This window comes from Littorina saxatilis, linkage group LG8 (genome assembly GCF_037325665.1).
Source record: "Littorina saxatilis isolate snail1 linkage group LG8, US_GU_Lsax_2.0, whole genome shotgun sequence".
Lineage (NCBI taxonomy): Eukaryota > Metazoa > Mollusca > Gastropoda > Littorinimorpha > Littorinidae > Littorina > Littorina saxatilis.
Window position 1 is genome coordinate 19,894,692 of NC_090252.1, and position 20,489 is coordinate 19,915,180.

The 20,489-nt window shown below is 41.8% G+C and overlaps 1 protein-coding gene across 1 annotated transcript in view; it reads left to right on the top strand.

Annotated features, from left to right (window-relative positions):
* The window catches only part of LOC138974544 (uncharacterized), a 220,558-nt gene that overhangs the window by 48,420 nt on the left and 151,649 nt on the right, over positions 1-20,489 (top strand). The window contains exons 19-22 of the mRNA XM_070347259.1: positions 2,153-2,425; positions 6,919-7,031; positions 7,801-7,819; positions 8,553-8,676. Coding sequence (XP_070203360.1) covers positions 2,153-2,425; positions 6,919-7,031; positions 7,801-7,819; positions 8,553-8,676 — 529 coding nt within the window. The remainder of the gene's footprint in view (positions 1-2,152; positions 2,426-6,918; positions 7,032-7,800; positions 7,820-8,552; positions 8,677-20,489) is intronic.

The following is a 20,489-nucleotide window of genomic DNA, read 5'->3' on the forward strand; positions in this document are numbered from 1 at the left end:
GGGATATAATACGTGTAGGGTTCAGAGCATTCTTACCGTTCATATTTAGTATCAGACTCCCCGATGAGTGAAGATACAACACGAGAAATATGCCACATTTGTTTTGAAAATGTGCGAACCGTCGAGACCCGGCGCTTCGAGTCAATTCAAGGGGAGTCACTCCGCACAGTCAATCCGTCGAAGCTCGACTGGAGGTTTCGAATCGCAAATAATGAAGCGCACAGTCCTTTCTCCGAGTTCAAATGAGGTCTCTCTGAAAGATCATCACTGTTCAGATTAACGCTACACTGGAATTTACCAACATAAATTAAAATGCGTGTGACGAAAGCACGACACACTTGAGACACCCCACACAAAAGTAGATCTTTACTGTACACGACCTGACCACACAGTTATGCCTATTCAAATGCGCGTTGCAAAATGTGCACTTGGAATCTTCTTTTTTCTATGGCGGTACTGACAATATCGTTATTGAAACAATCTCAGTGCACTAAGGGATTTATAGAGCAAATCTCGAAAATAATTATTGAACTCAGCGCTATGCGCTTCGTTCAATAATGAATTTTCTCGATTTGCTCTATAAATCCCTTAGTGCACTGGGATGTCTCAATAACTTAAATAATAATAATAATAATAATAATAATAATAATAATAATAATAATAATAATAATAATAATAATAATAATATAAATAATAAGAATAAGAATAAGAATAAGAATAAGAATAATAAATGAGCATTTATATAGCGCAACACCATAACTTTACATTTATGCTCTTTGCGCTTGACAAATTTAAAGTCAAAAGACAGTTATATAGATACAAGCATTTACATATACATTCATAGTCAACAACACTTAATTAAAATCATTTAACAATGTAATTGGTCTCTAATTCTTCAAATTAATATATTTTATCTTTATCATCTTTAGGAATGCATGTGATAATACCTTGACGCTGAGTCACAGACATCTCTCCTTTTAAAAATACAAAATTAAGCGACTATAACATAAAATGACCCGAATCCTGGAAGAAAAATTAAAACAACTCTGCTGAATAACCATCAGCCCTAGGAATTTTATCATTTTTCAATTGTTTTACCGCCGCATGGGTATGTGTCTTATAGTCTTTAGTGAAAAGCACACAGGTAAATGATCCGAGATATATCCAGTATCAATCAAAAGATTATCCATCATAGGCAACAATTGCTCTGAAACAAGAAACAAATCCAATCTACTTTGTTTGTTTGCTTAACGCCCAGCCGACCACGAAGGGCCATATCAGGGCGGTGCTGCTTTGACATTTAACATGCGCCACACACAAGACAGGCCTCCTCCAGGTATACTGTCCTGTCCTGCACCTTTATATAAATGTCGAAAATCATCAACCATGTCATATTGCTCCATAAATTCTAAAATATTACTGTTCTGCTTCTATCTGGATATATTCTGGATGGCTGATTAGAATCCATCTTGGGGTTTAGTACACCATTCCAGTTTCCAACCACAACAATCAATTCGTGATCAAAGGAAACACATTTCTCAAACAATTTATCAAATAAGTCAGGGTGATGACGGGGTCAGCTCGTTACTCTCCCGTATCGTTACTCCCCCGGCTCGTTACTCCCCCTTAGGGTTTTTAGGGTTAGGGTTAGTAACAAGCCGGGAGAGTAACGAGCCGGGGGAGTAACGATACGGGGAGTAACACGATGCTCCCGGTTATGACCACTACTGGGGCCGTAAACATTTCCAAGTGTTAGGCGTTTATTTAAGAAACTGATATCGGCCAGCACAAACCTTCCGTCATCATCTTTTACAACATTATGTAATTTAAAAAAAAAATGTTTTTAAACAGAATCGCTACTCCTCTATTTCCAGTACTATTTCCAGCTACAATACAATACTTCCTTTCTAACTGCACGAAATAAATTCTTTGACAATGTTTAACTTTCAACGGAAATTAGCCAGAATTTTGTTTCGGTAAGAGTTCAAATCAAAGTATGTTTGTACTGTATGTAAAGGCTCGGTGAGCTCAGTGGTCAGAAAAATAGAATGATGGTTTACGGGAGGCGGAGGGTGCCTTTTAGCTGCAATTTTAGAACAACAAGCAAAGAGGGCCATTTTGGGTTATTCTTGATATTGTTGTCTTGTTGCAGAGAGACCCCGTGGAAACGTGTGCGTCAAAATTGATTCCAATGACCCAATAGAAACAATTGTGAGATATACGCCTGGACCGGGATACTACGAGCATGTAGGAAGCTCCACTATTGACAACGGAACATTGTGCACGTGTTTCTACGGAAGAATGGACAGTTTTAGTGTCTATCGCCTTAATTGTTCCTCTGTCCTGAGAGGTCGCTACGTGACAATTTACAAACGGGGAGCCACGTTTGAATTGTGCGAAGTAGAAGTTATGGCCAGGTCACTCTGTAAGTTTTGACAACGTCTGTCTACACCTCTCTCTCTCTCCCTTTCTCTCTCTCCCTCTCTCTCTCTCTCTCTCTCTCTCTCTCTCTCTCTCTCTCTCTCTCTCTCTCTCTCTCTCTCTCTCTCTCTCTCTCTCTCTCTCTCTCTCTCTCTCTCGGGGTCCTGATTTGGCCTATTATGGTCCGCTGGACCCGAAAAGCAACAGCTAACTAACTAACTAACTAACTAACTAACTAACTCTCTCTCTCTCTCTGTCTCTCTCTCTCTCGCTCTCTCTCTCTCTGATCTGTCTCTCTCTCTATCTGTGTGTGTGTGTCTCTCTCTCTGTCTCTCTCACTCTCTCACTCTCTCTCTACTTCATGAACAAAATAAAGACCATTCGAGACAATCTTGACTAAACACCCCCCTCCCAATAATCTGAAGCTGGATGCTGTTTTTACGGCAAACCTCTCTGTCAGTTTGAACCTGTGACTGAGTCCGATGTGAAGAAAGTGATTTTGAAGTCTGGTACAAAAACCTGTGATCTTGATGTTTTTCCATCACATTTGCTGATTGAATGTTTGGACACTGTTACCTCACATTACCTCCGTCATGAATAGTTCAATTCTCTCTGGCACTTTCCCGTCTGTCATGAAACAAGCTCTTGTCAAACCCCTGATAAAGAAATCATCCCTCGACCGCAATGATTTAAAGAACTACAGACCAGTTTCGAACTTGTCGTTTCTTTCAAAGATCTTGGAAAGACTGGTCTTGCTGCAACTTAATGCCCACCTCTCATCAAACAATCTTCTCAGCAGCCTCCAATCGGCTTATAGACCTGCCCACAGCACTGAAACTGCTTTGTTGAAAATTGTAAACGACCTTCTGATGGCTCTCAATAACGGTAAAGTGTCTGTTCTCACGCTTCTCGATTTGTCCGCTGCGTTCGACACCATTGACCACTCAATTATGACAGCCCGCCTTGAGGCAACTTTTGGCATCACAGGTTCTGCACTGTCCTGGTTTGAGTCCTATCTGTCGGATAGGATTCAAACAGTCGTGGTAAACGGCATCAGTTCAGAATCCACAGTCCTTCAGTTCGGTGTTCCTCAGGGATCCGTGCTGGGTCCAGTTCTTTTTGTTTTGTACATGAACCCCCTCTTTAACCTCGTCAAACAGTATCCTATCGATCACCACGCCTTTGCAGACGACAACCAGTTGTACAAAGACAGTGAGATTGATCAAATTGATACCACTGTGAGTGAAATGGAAGACTGTGTTGTTGCTGTAAAGGCGTGGATGACGGCTAACAAACTACAGCTAAACGATTCGAAAACTGAATCCATGCTTGTCAGGTCCCAGTACAGATCTTTCCCTGAAAATTCTTTGCCTTCTAGCATTCATGTCGGTGATAGCGACGTCAACTTTGTCTCTTCTGTGACTAATCTTGGCGTTACCTTCGACCACTTCCTCAACCTTTCCCAGCACGTCCAAAACATCCGCACAATTGCGTACAGTAACGTAAGGAAAATCAGTTCTATCCGCCACTATCTTACCCCCCAAGCCGCTCAAACTCTAGCCTGTTCTCTAGTTCTATCCAGAATAGACTATTGCAACAGCCTGTTCTATGGCTGTGATCAAAAACTTGTCGAGTCACTCCAAAAGGTACAAAACTCTGCCGCCAAATTGATATATCGTTCTAAGAAGTTTGATCATGTCACACCACTTCTTCGTTCCCTTCATTGGCTTCCCGTGTCCGCTCGTATCAGATACAAGCTTGCTTGTATCTGTTTCTCTGCCAAATTTGAAGATGGCCCTAAATACCTCAAGGAACTGCTCGTCACATATGACAATCCCTCTGACTACAACCTCCGCTCACGCGCTGACAGTCGCAAACTGGAAACTCTCGAGCGAAGCTTGCCTTCTTTTGGAAATCGCTCGTTTGCTTCTGCGGCTGCCATTGTCTGGAATTCTCTCCCTTCCTCCGTTCGCCATTCTGCTTCTAAGGACTCTTTCCGCAGTTCCCTTAAAACGCACCTTTTTCGCGAATCCTTGTAAATTGTCCTTGCCATCTTTATAGACTGTTAGAGGTGAAGTTAGATTTGTTGTTTGAATGTGTCTTTTATGTATAGTTGCTTCAGCTTTGATTGAGCTATAGGGTTCTGTATGAAATTTGCATTTAGTCTTTCTTTTTCTTGCTGAGTGTATGTACAGTCCATAGAGGAGACGGACATGGTGTGAGCTTGTCCAGGGGAGTATATGAACATCTCAGTGGCAGGGGGATGGAAGCACTTGTTAATGAGTGGGAGTGTGTATGCGCGTGGTGTGCACGAGGATGTATGCACGTGAGTGATATTTGTAAATGTGTATTATTATAATATCATCTTTGTATTTATATTATTGAAATTGTTATATCTCGATGTACAGCGCTAAGAGCATAGTTAAATTTGTGAAGCGGCGCTATATAAGCTATCTTTATTATTATTTATTATGTCTCTCTCTCTCTCTCTCTGTCACTCTCTCTCTCTGTCACTCTATCTCTCTCTCTCTGTCTCTCTCTCTCTCTCTCTCTCTCTCTCTCTCTCTCTCGCTCTCTCTCTCTCTGATCTGTCTCTCTCTGTCTCTCTCACTCTCTCTCTCTCTATCTGTGTGTGTGTGTGTGTGTGAGTCTCTCTCTCTCTCTGTCTCTGTCTCTCTGTCTCTGTCTGTCTGTCTGTCTGTCTCTCTCTCTCTCTCTCTCTCTCTCTCTCTCTCTCTCTCTCTCTCTCTCTCTCTCTCTCAATAAGTCACAATGACAGAAGACCTAATTTTAGTTCTTGTCTCATATCTGTCCAAAGCATCAGTATTTCATTAGATATAGGAAATCAAAACTTGACTAAATGCAAAAAAAACGCCTCCAAGTGTTGATAACACATTATTTTGTTCATGCATGTTTGTTTATTAAGCATTGTTCTGCCTACGGTTATTAGTTGCGTATAATTTGTAATGTGTACATATTCAAATGTTTTTGTTTTTCTCTACCTTTTTGTACTTGAATGTCCGTGTAAATATGTGACTAGAGTTGTCCCCTCTCTGGACACATGCTGGTTGAATAACACCTCTTTGTATTACTAATGTCACATCTCTCGAAAAATATCATTCGATTTGATTTAATTTGATATTTCTCTATCCTGAAAAAACTCTGACTTATCTTTCTCAGTCTTAGTCTCTCTCGCTCTCGCTCTCGCTCTCTCTCTCTCTCTCTCTCTCTCTCTCTCTCTCTCTCTCTCTCTCTCTCTCTCTCTCTCTCTCTCTCTCTCTCTCTCTCTCTCTCTCTCTCTCCGGGGGGGGGGGGGGGGGGGGGGGGTGGGGGGCGGGAACGTAGCTCAGTTGGTAGCGCGCTGGCTTTGTAGCCAGTTGGTCGATATCAGCGTGGGTTCGATCCCCACGTTCGGTGAGAGATTTATTTCTCGGAGTCAACTTTGTGCAAACTCTCTTCGGTGTCCAAATACCCCCGTGTGAACACATGCGCACGAAAAAAATCCCACGTTTACAGCGAAAGTCTCAGGGCTTGGAGAACACGAAGGAAGGGATGCATCATCTCTCGTCTCTGATTACCATGATCGTTTTGTCGATACTTTGACGAGACAAACCCAATGCGGGTGTGTTGAAGAAGACAGCCACAGCGGGCTTGTTCGAATCAAAGTATCACACCATATCTTCAGCGTATTACCAATACCTGTCCCAATATAGACCAGTTGGTCTAAGAGGACGTTAAACGCTAATAGTCAGTCAGTCTTTCTCCGTTTATGTAATTGCTTTGCTCATCTATATCCTTTATTTGAGTGCCTGTTTGCTTGTCTGCCGTTTGTCGCTTTGTTTGGATGTATCTTTGGTTATTGCTGACATGGAAGTTTCAATGTTTTATTGTATTTAATCAGACAGAAGCAGAATTTGCATTGGCATTGGTCACTTTTGATCGTGTATGTTTGCAACTATTGTTTTCTTATTGTCTCCATGATAACGTTGTTGTTTCAGCAGGGACCTGTGGTATCAATAGGAAGTAAGAAGAAGACAACTATATGTATGGCCTGACATGTTTAGTGTGTGTGTGTGTGTGTGTGTGTGTGTGTGTGTGTGTGTGTGTGTGTGTGTGTGTGTGTGTGTGTGTATGTGTGTGGGGGTGGGTGGGTGTGTGTGTGTATGTGTGTGTGTATGTGTGTGTGTGTGTGTGTGTGTGTGTGCTTTTGTGTGTGTGTAGTGTGCCCTTGTGTGTGTGTGTGTGTGTGTCTGTGTTTTGTGTGTGTATGTGTGTGTGTGTGTGTGTGTGTGTGTGTGTGTGTGTGTGTATGCATGTGTTTGTTCGTGTGTGTGTGCGTGTTTTCATTTGACAAGTTGCATTCAATGGACATGCATGTTTCATTGCCTGTCTCCTCTTCAACAGATGTATGTATACTTGACTTTCTATTTGAAACTTGTTCACCTTGTGTCCCCTAATTATTTCAGTCATTTCATATTCTCATCTTCATTTATACAGTGCCAGAAAAATGGTTTGGCGTACCATATGGCGAGTTAAGCGTCAGTTCCCACACAGACAGTAAATACGGTGGTATTGGTTGGGATGGTGCTATCTACACGGACTATGCCCAGGTTAGGATGTAGTTTTCTTTCATGAAGTGCCATTCACTTTGGAATGGAACTATGATGAAGTTAACAGATGCGTGCCTTCATGTTTTTTTTTCCTGACACATTTTTTAAGTTTTGACGAAGTTAAGAAATACATGCCTTGATCCTCTGTGTGGGGGAAGAATGGAGGTGTACGGAGTCAGGTGTAATAGGCGTGGGGATTTTTGCTGGCACATTTTAAGCTTAATCAGAAAGACGTATGCACACGTGCACACACCCTCATTGGTCAATATATGCATACATGAAAGCCCCACGCCTATTACACCTGACTCCGTACACCTCCATTCTTCCCCCACACAGAGGATCGGCTTTGCATAATAACTGTTTAACTGTCAAAAAAACAAGAAAGGTAGGTTGTTGGAACGTGTGTTATTGAAAAAAGAATACGTTACATTCACAACTATATTGACCAAACGGTCTTTAAAGTGCCCAGACAAACAATATGTAACAATAACTTAGTTTGAACGAATGTTTTGTCAATAACAAGCGTTCCAACAAACCTACCTTTCTTGGTTTTTTTATTCTGAATTTGGAAACGTCGGCAGTATCTTTGTTTTTAGATTTACTGTTCCACTGTGTAAAGTGTGACGACTCTAACTGCCCGTCTTTTTCCCGTCCCCAACACTGCCTTTAACTGCAAATGTCTCCAAATTTCCCTCTTTTTTTGTGTAATGTTTTTCTTTGTTTTTTTACATAAACGATTCTATTGTTTAATCATCTTTTTTTCTTGCAGCAATTCAACACACCAGTGTGTAAGTCTGTTTTTATCTCTCTTGTCAAACATATTCACCTCCAGTACTTTATAGTTGACCAAAATACCATGTAAAAGTAAACAGACGTTCTGGTGCCTGAACTCATGACCATTTTCCAATAAAAGACATACACAATTCAACGACGTCATTTGCTCTAATTGAAACTAAAATATTTGATTCTGTTCATTAGGTTGATGTATTCTGCATATTATTGTGATATCACGCATGGTTTGGAAGAAAATATCGTCACGCTTATAAAATAATTGCCTATGTCATTTTTGTGATATTTTGAGAAAAACGCAAAAACTTTCTTTGGTTTCCGAACAATCTCATTGTAGTTATAAGTTGCAAACTGCCTATCTCGAGCAGTGACAGCTGCATAAACTTGCGATAGAGAGCTGACAGCAACATTTTCAATCAGAAAAACTGCGCAACATCCCACAAAGAGCTTTTGCATAATTTCACATTATCAAGACAAGTCTTCCTGTATCATAAAAAAGTGCCCAACTCAAGAAACGAGATCGGCAATTTTGCTTACGTTACCGTGGCAATGGTTTCCGATGGTCTGAGAGTTTGTACTCTTTACCACGTGATATATGCCCTTCCAGTAGCTTCCCCTGTAGTTTTACTACATAAATGCCTAACACTGAGATATGTATTGTTCTTTTTAGCGTGACGATATTTCTTTCACGTTTCTTAACCATTTAGAAAACAAAATTCTTCTGCCTTGTAGTGTGTGGTTCGACAGTGTTGGAAGCTGATACTTTCATATACAGCCCCAACTACCCTCTGGAATACACTGCGCCTGGCTCTGCTTATATCTGTCAGTGGATGGTCCCTACTGAGGTGGATGGGACGTATGTATTCCATCAGTACTTTCTTTTTTTCCTGTACTATCATGGTATTGAGTTATTTGTTGTTGCCAGCGTTGTAAGATATGTACATCCTTTTCTGTTTCATCTTTATCTTTTAATGTGAGGATGACGTTGCATGCTCTCCTTCTCTGTCTGTCTGTCTGTCTGTTTGTATCTGTATATATGTTGGTCGCACCTCCCCCCCCCCCCCTGTCCTGCTCCCCTCTCTCTCTCTCTCTCTCTCTCTCTCTCTCTCTCTCTCTCTCTCTCTCTCTCTCTCTCTCTCTCTCTCTCTCTCTCTCTCTCTCCCTCTTTCACCCTATTTCTCTCTCGGTATATTAACATACTCTCGGCAAGTCAGCAAGATGTCCACTTAATATGAGCTGCTTATCACAGTGGTTCTAGTGTGGAAATATGTGTTATACTAAACGAGTGCACTAACCACACCATGGGTGCAACCAATATTCATCCAATGACTTTCTTCTGTGTTTATGTTAGCTGAAATAGTTGGACATGCATACGCAGCACGTTTCCGCAGCAGCGCAACCTATTAATTCTAGAAAGTGTATGTGGCAGAAGATTTTAGTCTGAAAATAAGCGCCGACAATACGCATGATACGGCAAAATCAGTGCGTCATTGGACCCGTTCTTTTGATGGTAAGTGCGTCGGGGACCATCCTCAAATAATATAAGATGTTTGATGGGTTGTTGACAGACCAGCTTTTTTGTCGTCCGAGGGGGAGCATATCGTCTTTTGTTTCATATTTATTGACCAAGGCCGAAGGCCGCGGTCAATAAATATGAAACAAAAGTCGATATGCCCCCCGAGGACCGACAAAAAAAGCTGGTCTAACAACAAACCACCAAACATCGTTTTTGTCATCATTTTGGTAGTGAGAAAATAAGATCACAATCAACACAGGGAGCCATGCTTTGAAACACGGGTTCCGTTCTGATAACCACACGAGTTCCGTGCGGATAACCACTGGCAATCAAAGCTGGCGTGTGAAAGCAACTTTCTGTATTTTTGAGTTCATAAAATGTTGGGATGAATATGTCAGGTTTGAGGATGCACAGTTCTGTTTGTTCATCTCGGTATTCCACTCCCTCGGCTTTCAGTTGTGAGTATTAAAATGCAGCTGTCGGGTTGTGGCTCTCAAAATCTGTTCCTTAGAATGAGTTATCATGTAACTGAAACTATACTTAAAAGTTACTTGGTGATTTTGACAGCTTGATAACACAAGTCCGAAGACTTTAGACATGCTACAATGTCTTTAATCGAAGAAAATTTGCATTCTTGGCCGAGTCAATGCAGCCCGCTCGAAAATTACTTCCCTTGGACGCGTGACGTCAGCCGCGGAATCGGCCGGGTTGAACGGTGCTCTCTTTATGCCGTGTAATGGGCGCAATCGGGTTGTCTAGTCAAGCCCTCAAGCATATTTCACGGGTAGGTGAAGAGAAACTTAGGATGGGGTGACTTCTCCCAGGCCAAAATTTCGCAGTAAAAAACGGAGTTCATAACATGTCTTCCGTCCCCCTCCTGCTTTTGTTTCACTTGAACCCTGTTTTTGTTCAACTTATTGGCAGATACTGTCACGCGTCGAGGAACACAAACACACACACACACTCTCACACACAAACACACACAGACACACACACACATAGGTGGTTTTACAGTCATTTGGGGTCGGCTGTGTATCAAAATGCCATCTTGCTCAAAACACAGGCATTTGGGGTCTCTTTTGTTTTAAGTGTTAGAAAGTTTCTTAAAACTTCAATGAGCGTTAAATGCCATTTTAAAGTGTGAAAACTCATTTCAGGAGGTTATTACATAAAATGCAACCTCCAGCGTGATTTTTAGAAAAACAGACATTTGGGGACGATGTTTGCTGTACAGCAGTGAAATGGGGACGTATGTGTACACAAAGTGCAGAGCTAGAATTACGTTATCGGTGCTATGAATGTTTTAGGTGTTAGAAAGTTTGTTAAAACTTCAATGAGCGTTAAATGCCATTCTAAAGTGTCAAAACTCATTTCAGGAGGTTATTACATAAAATGCAACCTCCAGCGTGATTTTTTTAGAAACAAACAGGTATTTGGGGACGATGTTTGCTGTACAGCAGTGAAATGGGGACGTCCAAAAGTGCAGAGCTCCCGCAGAGCTATATGAATGGTTTCATCACATACATGGCGCTAGGCGACATATGTTGTGAAACATTTTACAAATCACGTTTTTGCGCCCGATATTTTCTTGTCATCTCCAAAGTCAAGGGACAAACACGAAATTCCTTGACTTTTGGGGTAGCGCGACTCTGTTAATTTTAAGAATTAAAAAAAAAAAAATTCATTACTAGGATGTCCCATCGTTGGGAAATTCCGGTCGCTTCCTCCGAGTGGAAAGCTAGCAGTGACAGAGTCGCACTACCCCAAGTCAAGGGATCTATTAGTCCTGTTTCGCCGTTATCCCAATTCGCCCCCATCCCATTTTGGCGACATTTCTCAGGCCAAGTGTCATTTTACCACCATATCATGTACCATTAGCTCCACATCCCATTTTGGCGCAATCCCGTTTCGCCGTTAGCCCATTTCGCCCCCATCCCATTTTTGCGACATTTTACAGGCCAAGTGTCATTTTACCACCATGTCATGTACCATTAGCTCCACGTCCCATTTTGACGCAATCCCGTTTGGCCGTTATCCCATTTTGCCCCCATCCCATTTTTGCGACATTTCATAGGTTATGTGTCATTTTACATGCCATTCTAAAGTGTCAAAACTCATTTCAGGAGGTTATTACATAAAATGCAACCTCCAGCGTGATTTTTTAGAAACAAACAGGTATTTGGGGACGATGTTTGCTGTACAGCAGTGAAATGGGGACGTCCAAAAGTGCAGAGCTCCCGCAGAGCTATATGAATGGTTTCATCACATACATGGCGCTAGGCGACATATGTTGTGAAAAATTTTACAAATCACGTTTTTGCGCCCGATATTTTCTTGTCATCTCCAAAGTCAAGGGACAAACACGAAATTCCTTGACTTTTGGGGTAGCGCGACTCTGTTAATTTTAAGAATTAAAAAAAAAAAAAAAAATTCATTACTAGGATGCCCCATCGTTGGGAAATTCCGGTCGCTTCCTCCGAGTGGAAAGCTAGCAGTGACAGAGTCGCACTACCCCAAGTCAAGGGATCTATTAGTCCTGTTTCGCCGTTATCCCAATTCGCCCCCATACCATTTTGGCGACATTTCTCAGGCCAAGTGTCATTTTACCACCATATCATGTACCATTAGCTCCACATCCCATTTTGGCGCAATCCCGTTTCGCCGTTAACCCATTTCGCCCCATCCCATTTTGGCGACATTTTACAGGCCAAGTGTCATTTTACCACCATGTCATGTACCATTAGCTCCACGTCCCATTTTGGCGCAATCCCGTTTGGCCGTTAGCCCATTTCGCCCCCATCCCATTTTTGCGACATTTTACAGGCCAAGTGTCATTTTACCACCATGTCATGTACCATTAGCTCCACGTCCCATTTTGGCGCAATCCCGTTTGGCCGTTATCCCATTTTGCCCCCATCCCATTTTTGCGACATTTCATAGGCCATGTGTCATTTTACATGCCATTCTAAAGTGTCAAAACTCATTTCAGGAGGTTATTACATAAAATGCAACCTCCAGCGTGATTTTTTTAGAAACAAACAGGTATTTTGGGACGATGTTTGCTGTACAGCAGTGAAATGGGGACGTCCAAAAGTGCAGAGCTCCCGCAGAGCTATATGAATGGTTTCATCACATACATGGCGCTAGGCGACATATGTTGTGAAAAATTTTACAAATCACGTTTTTGCGCCCGATATTTTCTTGTCATCTCCAAAGTCAAGGGACAAACACGAAATTCCTTGACTTTTGGGGTAGCGCGACTCTGTTAATTTTAGGAATTAAAAAAAAAAAAATTAATTACTAGGATGTCCCATCGTTGGGAAATTCCGGTCGCTTCCTCCGAGTGGAAAGCTAGCAGTGACAGAGTCGCACTACCCAAAGTCAAGGGATCTATTAGTCCTGTTTCGCCGTTATCCCAATTCGCCCCCATCCCATTTTGGCGACATTTCTCAGGCCTAGTGTCATTTTACCACCATATCATGTACCAATAGCCCCACATCCTATTTTGGCGCAATCCCGTTTGGCCGTTAGCCCATTTCGCCCCCATCCCATTTTTGCGACATTTTACAGGCCAAGTGTCATTTTACCACCATGTCATGTACCATTAGCTCCACTTCCCATTTTGGCGCAATCCCGTTTCGCCGTTATCCCATTTTGCCCCCATCCCATTTTTGCGACATTTCATAGGCCATGTGTCATTTTACCACCGTGTCAAACCACTAGCGCCACATTCCATTTTGTCGCCATGCCGTTTTGCTGTCATCCCATTTTGCCGCCATCTCTATTTCGCGACATTTTGGATTGTGGCAAAAATGGAATTTGGCCTAAACGGAATGTCTTCCTAGTTGAATAACGCAGTATAGTAGTATAGTGAGGCTTGGCAAGAAGAATAAATAAAAAATGTGATGGCGGCCAAATGGGATGGTGTCAAAATGGGATGACGTGCTATTGTTATGACACGGTAGTAAAATGACGCTTGGCTTGTGAAATGTCGCGACAATGGGATGGGGGATAAATGGAATACGGTGAAACGGCATGGCGGCCAAATGGGATATGGTGTCAAAATGGGATGTCGCGCTATTGTTATGACATGTTAGTAAAATGCCCTGTCACGTAGTCTCAATCCAAATTGGAAATCCATAGCATCATCATTATAATCATCCTCATCTCATTAATCATCCAAAATTATAAATTTTATAAAATGACGCTTGGCTTGTGAAATGTCGCGAAAATGGGATAGGGAAAAAAATGGGACGGCGGCAAAATGGGATTGCACCAAAATGGGATGTGGATCAGCCACTAGATTTCCAATTTTAAAGTCTTAGGTATGACCCGGTGTGACGTTTTCATCTTTCGCCGTGTTGATATTTCGATTTTCGGCCTCGTTGATCTAGTATAAACTCCACACTGAACAAAAAAAACACCCTTCGATAGTACTGATGAGCGACCTTGTGTACCTTACATTCATGGGGCCAAATTTGTCCAACCAATTATTTTATTTAACTTAGAAATTTGATTCATCCTAAAATGTTTCCCTTCTTACTCAAGGGACGTAACCACTCGGTACACGTTTTCGAAGAATTCGATTTTGGGAGTGAAATCTATTTAATTTCACAACCAATTTTTTTCACATGCAAGAAACTGACATGCTTTTCGTCCATAAATAATTTCTCTTCTTAATTTTACCAGGAAACAACATTTCGGTCTCGAGTAAATATCGAGGGGGAAATATGTACACAGGCGAAAGATGAAATCGTGACACCGGCCGAGGTTCAAACCCACGACCTCCCGATCACGGGGCGGACGCCTTACCACTAAGCTAATCGTGCCGGTTTACCCTTGAGTGACAGACGGACAGACAAAAGAATATACAGACAGACCGTAATTAACACAAACACACACACTCAGCAGAGCAAAGCGGTATAACACACAAACTCAGCAGAGCAAGGCAGTATTACACACACAGACTCTGCAGAGCAACTAAGTCGGTGACACACAGACACAGTTATTTGGGGACGATGTTTGCTGTATAGCAGTGAAATGGGGACGTCCAAAAACCGATAGCTCTGCGCTGTGCTATGAATGGTTTCATCAGTTACATATGGCGCTAGGCGACATAAGAGTATTTCCAATCCAGTCAGTAGCTAGCATTCACGACCCTGACAACGGATGGTTTGAGTCTGATTTATGAGAATGAGAATGAGGGAGAGAGAGTTGTATTAAATTGAATTGAATTAAATTGAATTGAATTTATCTTTCTCTTAACACTGTAACAGAACAAGAAATGCTAAAATGTTTTTTTTCCATCCCGCCCTCGCCCATTGAGTTGAAATAGAAGTTAACCACATTATGTTTGAAAATGTTCCAGTGCTTTATGTACAATAATGTTTCAATACAATCATAGTGTATTAACATTTTACCAGTATCAGCTGCAAAATAGAAGTAGTGCTTTACAAGTTTCGAAAGAGAAACAGCATGTAATGATACGTAAATGGTGTACAGCAGTGAATTGGGGACTGTTTCCCAAACAGCAGTCAGATGGGGTCTGGTTGTTGTACAGCAGTCATTTGGAGGCACAAGCTAAAACTGCTTCAGAGATGTGTGTTTTTCATTGGCTTTGATCTCCGCTGAGAGGGAGAGAGTCAGAAAGAGCGACATAGACAGATAGACAGAGACAGAGAGACAGACCGAGACAACAAAGGAGAGGTTAAGGACACCCCCTTACCCTTGAGTGACAGACGGACAGACAAAAGAATATACAGACAGACAGACCGTAATTAACACAAACACACTCAGCAGAGCAAAGCGGTATAACACAAACTCTGCAGCAAGGCAGTATTACACACACACACACACACTCTGCAGAGCAACTAAGTCGGTGACACACAGACACAGGTATTTGGGGACGATGTATGCTGTACAGCAGTGAAATGTGCTTGTTTGTTTGTTTGTTTGCTTCACGCCCAGCCGACCACGAAGGGCCATATCAGGGCGGTGCTGCTTTGACATATAACGTGCGCCACACACAAGACAGAAGTCGCAGCACAGGCTTCATGTCTTACCCAGTCACATTATTCTGACACCGGACCAACCAGTCCTAGCACTAACCCCATAATGCCAGACGCCAGGCGGAGCAGCCACTAGATTGCCAATTTTAAAGTCTTAGGTATGACCCGGCCGGGTTTCGAACCCACGACCTCCCGATCACGGGGCGGACGCCTTACCACTAGGCCACCGTGCCGGTATGGTTTGAGTCCTATTTATGAGAACGAGAATGAGGGAGAGATGATTGTATTGAATTGAATTGAATTAAATTGAATTGAATTGATCTTTATCTTAACACTGTAACAGAATAGGAAATGCTAAACTACTTTTTTTTTTCATCCCGCCCTCGCTCATTGAGGTGAAATAGAAGTTAACCACATTATGTTTGAAAATGTTTCCAGTGCATTATGTACAATAATGTTTTAATACAATCATAGAGTATTAACGTTTTACCAGTATCAGCTGCAAAATATAGTAGTAGTGCTTTACGAGTTTTGCAAGAGAAGCAGCATGTAATGATACGTAAATGTGATATAATACAACAGCGATCAAAGTTCAAGTCTGAAGGTAGGCTCTGAGAAGTGTAACCAGTGCATGCAAATCCTTGGCGATATGATTTATCTCAATAAGGTACAGTGTTCGTCGCACATCCGCAGGCTCCTCAATAAATGCCAGTCGTTCTGATTCATCATAACTCATGTCTGCTTTGTCCCTGAATAACGTCCAGTACAATGTTTCAGCTTTGGTACAATCGTAGGTGAACATGAAGTCATCTGATTTTGCAAGCAGCTGTTTGGATGAAGCATTGTACACCATTCTAATCACTTTCTTTCGTGTTCTGGGGTTCGTAGTAATTTCTAAAGCAAGTGCTTTTACTTCCCCTAGGCTGTACTCCCTTTCCAAAGCATCCTTTTCAGCTTTAGTCAACTGCTTTTCCACTGGTTCCTCTGTATCACTCTCTGACGTAAAATATCTGTCCTTGTCACTGTCAGTGGCCACGCATGTGGAGTCAACGGATTGCTGCAAGGCAGGTTCCGTCAGCTTGGATGGAATGTGGCTCCGTGATTCACGTGCTTCAATGTTCACAACACAGCTTGCCTCGCTGTCAATGCGTTCGCCGGCGTGTAGTCTCATTTTCTGTTTGTGCCTAACGTCGGGAACTTTGTCGTACGTGTTTGTGTGAATTATGCCTGATGTTGTGCTGGCATGATTTCGCAGATGATCGATCAGCTGTATCAACAGAAGAAACGCATACCTCTTTGCTGTTAAATTGTTGGGATCATTGTCTGTCACGTCTGAGCTGCGAAGGGGTTTTGTTTACGTTGCGTTGACTAGCTCGGCAAATGGCGGCCTGTTGGTTCTCTGTGCTGAGCAGTTGAAGTGTGACTGTGGCTCCTTCTCATTCTCCGGTGACTTTCCAGTACTTGACATAGTGGTCAGCTGGCAGGCCTGTCAAGGTAGCTTCCACAGCAGTTGGTAGTCCAACGACAGGCATTTTCTTCACTTGTTCAAGTAAATTGCTGGAGCGAAAAATGTGTGCTGCCGGAGGGACAGATAGAGAGAGAGAGAGAGAGAGAGAGAGAGAGAGAGAGAGAGAGAGAGAGAGACAATGACAATGACAATGACAATTCTTTATTTAACGAGGGTAGTAGATTAAGCAGTGGTCTGCTTTTTTACATCCAGCCCTCGCCCTAAAGAGGGACTAACTAAAAAAATGAAATAAAAAATACAAGATACAAATTAGAAAATAGATAACTAAAATTCTACATTTTAACAGATAACTAAAGTGAAAACACATTATACATATGTACACAAAATGCATTACATTGAGGTAAATTGCGAGTTGATTGATGTGAATTAAGTGGTATAGTGCAGCTTGCACTTTCTCAACATCATGCTCTAATCCATACATTACATTTTAAAGAAAATCAATCAAACAAGCAAGACATTGCCAAGATCATCACACATCTAAATACATGTAGTGGTTGGTTTGTAAGTCCCTTCATTCGAAAAGGGTTTGTGTACATTATACCAATAAAGAGGAGAGGGGCATGTTTAATACAAAAATTGTATTTGTAATTGTAGAGAGAGAGAGAGAGAGAGAGAGAGTGAGAGTTGGGGTAATTAAATAAGAAAGAAAGACAGAGACAGAGTGAGAGAGACGGACAAACAGACGGACAGACATACGGACAGACAGTAACCTGCGAGAGAGAGGAAGACAGACAGATAGGCACACAGTCAAAAACCGGGAAAAAAAATCATAGAAAGAGATAGAGATAAAAGACACAATTGCAACAGCTCTGCAGATTTCTTTCCTACGTGTTTGTTTAAAACAAATCTGACAGAGAAAGGAGAACAAAACAGAGAGAGAGTAGGAAAGAGAAAGTGTGTAAGAGAGAGAGAGAGAGAGATGGCGAGAGAGAGATGAGAGAGAGAGAGAGAGAGAGAGAGAGGGGGGGGGCAAGAGAGAGAACGGGAGAGAGAGATGACGATGATGATTTAACGTTGTTATACAATGAATAGGGTTAGAGGCTATCACGCAGCAAACTCTCCAAGAGAGGGAAATAAAGAGATATATCATCATCATCATCATCATCATCATCATCATCATCATCATCATCATCATCATCATCATCATCATCATCATCATCATCATCGACATCGGCATCGGTATTGGGATCAGCATCGTCACCTACATGTGTCTTTTCATGTTGTTTTTTTGTTTGTCGGCTTGTCTAGTCTGTCTGTCTCAGTCTCAGTCTCAGTCTCTGTGTCTGTCTGTCTGTCTGTCTGTCTGTCTGTCTGTCTGTCACGGGCTTGGGGTCTCTGTTTAATTTCGTCTGTTTTCCGTTGTTGCATCTTATTTGCATAACCATCTTCGATAATCATTTGGTCGAAATTTGGCAGGAATAAACCATCATTTGTAATACATTATGCTGACTGTAAGAGAGAGAGAGAGAGAGAGAGAGAGAGAGAGAGAGAGAGAGAGAGAGAGAGAGAGAGAGAGAGAGAGAGAGAGAGAGAGAGAGAGAGAGAGAGAAGAGAGAGAGAGAGAGAGAGAGAGAGAAAGAGAGATGAAGAGAGCGAAAAAGAGAGAGAGATGGCGAGAGAGAGATGGGGAGAGAGAGAAAGGGGAGAGAGAGAGAGATGAAGAGAGCGAAAAAGAGAGAGAGATGGCGAGAGAGAGATGGGGAGAGAGAGAAGGGGAGAGAGAGAGAGAGAGAGAGGACAGACAGACAGACAACAAACAAACAGACAGACAGACACGCAGACACGCAGACAGACACCAAAGGTTGAGAATAGAGAGAAAACAAGAAAAGTGTGAAGCAGCCGTGCATATTTCTTTTTTGCATAATCCGTGAAAGTAACCTAAGAGAGAGAGAAGAACAGGCAGACAGGCAGGGATGTGTGTGTGTGTGTGTGTGTCTGTGTGTGTGTGTGTGTGTAGAGTGATTCAGACTAAACTACTGTACCGATCTTTGTGAAATTTGACAGGAGAGTTCCTGGGTATGATATCCCCGGACGTTTTTTTCATTTTTTGATAAATGTCTTTGATGACGTCATATCCGGTTTTTCGTGAAAGTTGAGGCGGCACTGTCACGCCCTCATTTTTCAACCAAATTGGTTGAAATTTTGGTCAAGTAATCTTCGACAAAGCCCGGACTTCGGTATTACATTTCAGCTTGGTGGCTTAATTAAATTAAAAATTAATTAATGACTTTGGTCATTAAAAATCAGAAAAATGTAAAAAAAAAAAAATTTATAAAACGATCCACATTTACGTTCATCTTATTCTCCATTATTTTCTGATTCCAAAAACATATCAATATGTTATATTTGGATTAAAAACAAGCTCTGAAAATTAAAAATATAAAAATTAGTATCAAAATTAAATTTTCCAAATCAATTTAAAAACACTTTCATCTTATTCCTTGTCGGTTCCTGATTCCAAAAACATATAGATATGATATGTTTGGATTGAAAACACGCTCAGAAAGTTAAAACGAAGAGGTACAGAAAAGCGTGCTATCCTTCTCAGCGCAACTACTACCCCGCTCTTCTTGTCAATTTCACTGCCTTTGCCATGAGCGGTGGACTGACGATGCTACGAGTATACGGTCTTGCTGCGTTGCATTGCGTTCAGTTTCATTCTGTGAGTTCGACAGCTACTTGACTAAATGTTGTATTTTCGCCTTACGCGACTTGTTGACTCACATGCGAAGCAAAAGTGAGTCTATGTACTCACCCGAGTCGTCCGTCCGTCCGTCCGTCCGGACGTCCGTCCGTCCGTCCGGAAAACTTTAACGTTGGATATTTCTTGGACACTATTCAGTCTATCAGTACCAAATTTGGCAAGATGGTGTATGATGACAAGGCCCCAAAAAACATACATAGCATCTTGACCTTGCTTCAAGGTCAAGGTCGCAGGGGCCATAAATGTTGCCTAAAAAACAGCTATTTTTCTCATTTTTCCCATTTTCTCTGAAGTTTTTGAGATTGAATACCTCACCTATATATGATATATAGAGCAAAGTAAGCCCCATCTTTGATACCAGTTTGGTTTACCTTACTTCAAGGTCAAGGTCACAGGAGCTCTTCAAAGTTGGATTGTATACATATTTTGAAGTGACCTTGACCCTGAACTATGGAAGATAACTGTTTCAACTTAAAAATTATGTGGGGCATATGTTATGCTTTGATCATGAGACACATTTGGTCACATATGATCAAGGTCAAGGTCACTTTGACCCTTATGAAATGTGACCAAAATAAGGTAGTGAACCACTAAAAGTGACCATATCTCATGGTAGAAAGAGCCAATAAGCACCATTGTACTTCCTATGTCTTGAATGAACAGCTTTGTGTTGCATGACCTTGGATGACCTTGACCTTGGGTCAAGGTCACATGTATTTTGGTAGGAAAAATGTGTAAAGCAGTTCTTAGTGTATGATGTCATTGCTAGGTTTAGTTATTTCACCCTGAAGGTCAAGGTCATGTAAAGGTCAAGGTCAAGCATGTGAGTCGTATGGGCTTTGCCCTTCTTGTTTTTGTTTTGTTTTAATAAACTGAGAGCGTAAGAAAAAGACAAAAAGAGAGACAGAGCTAG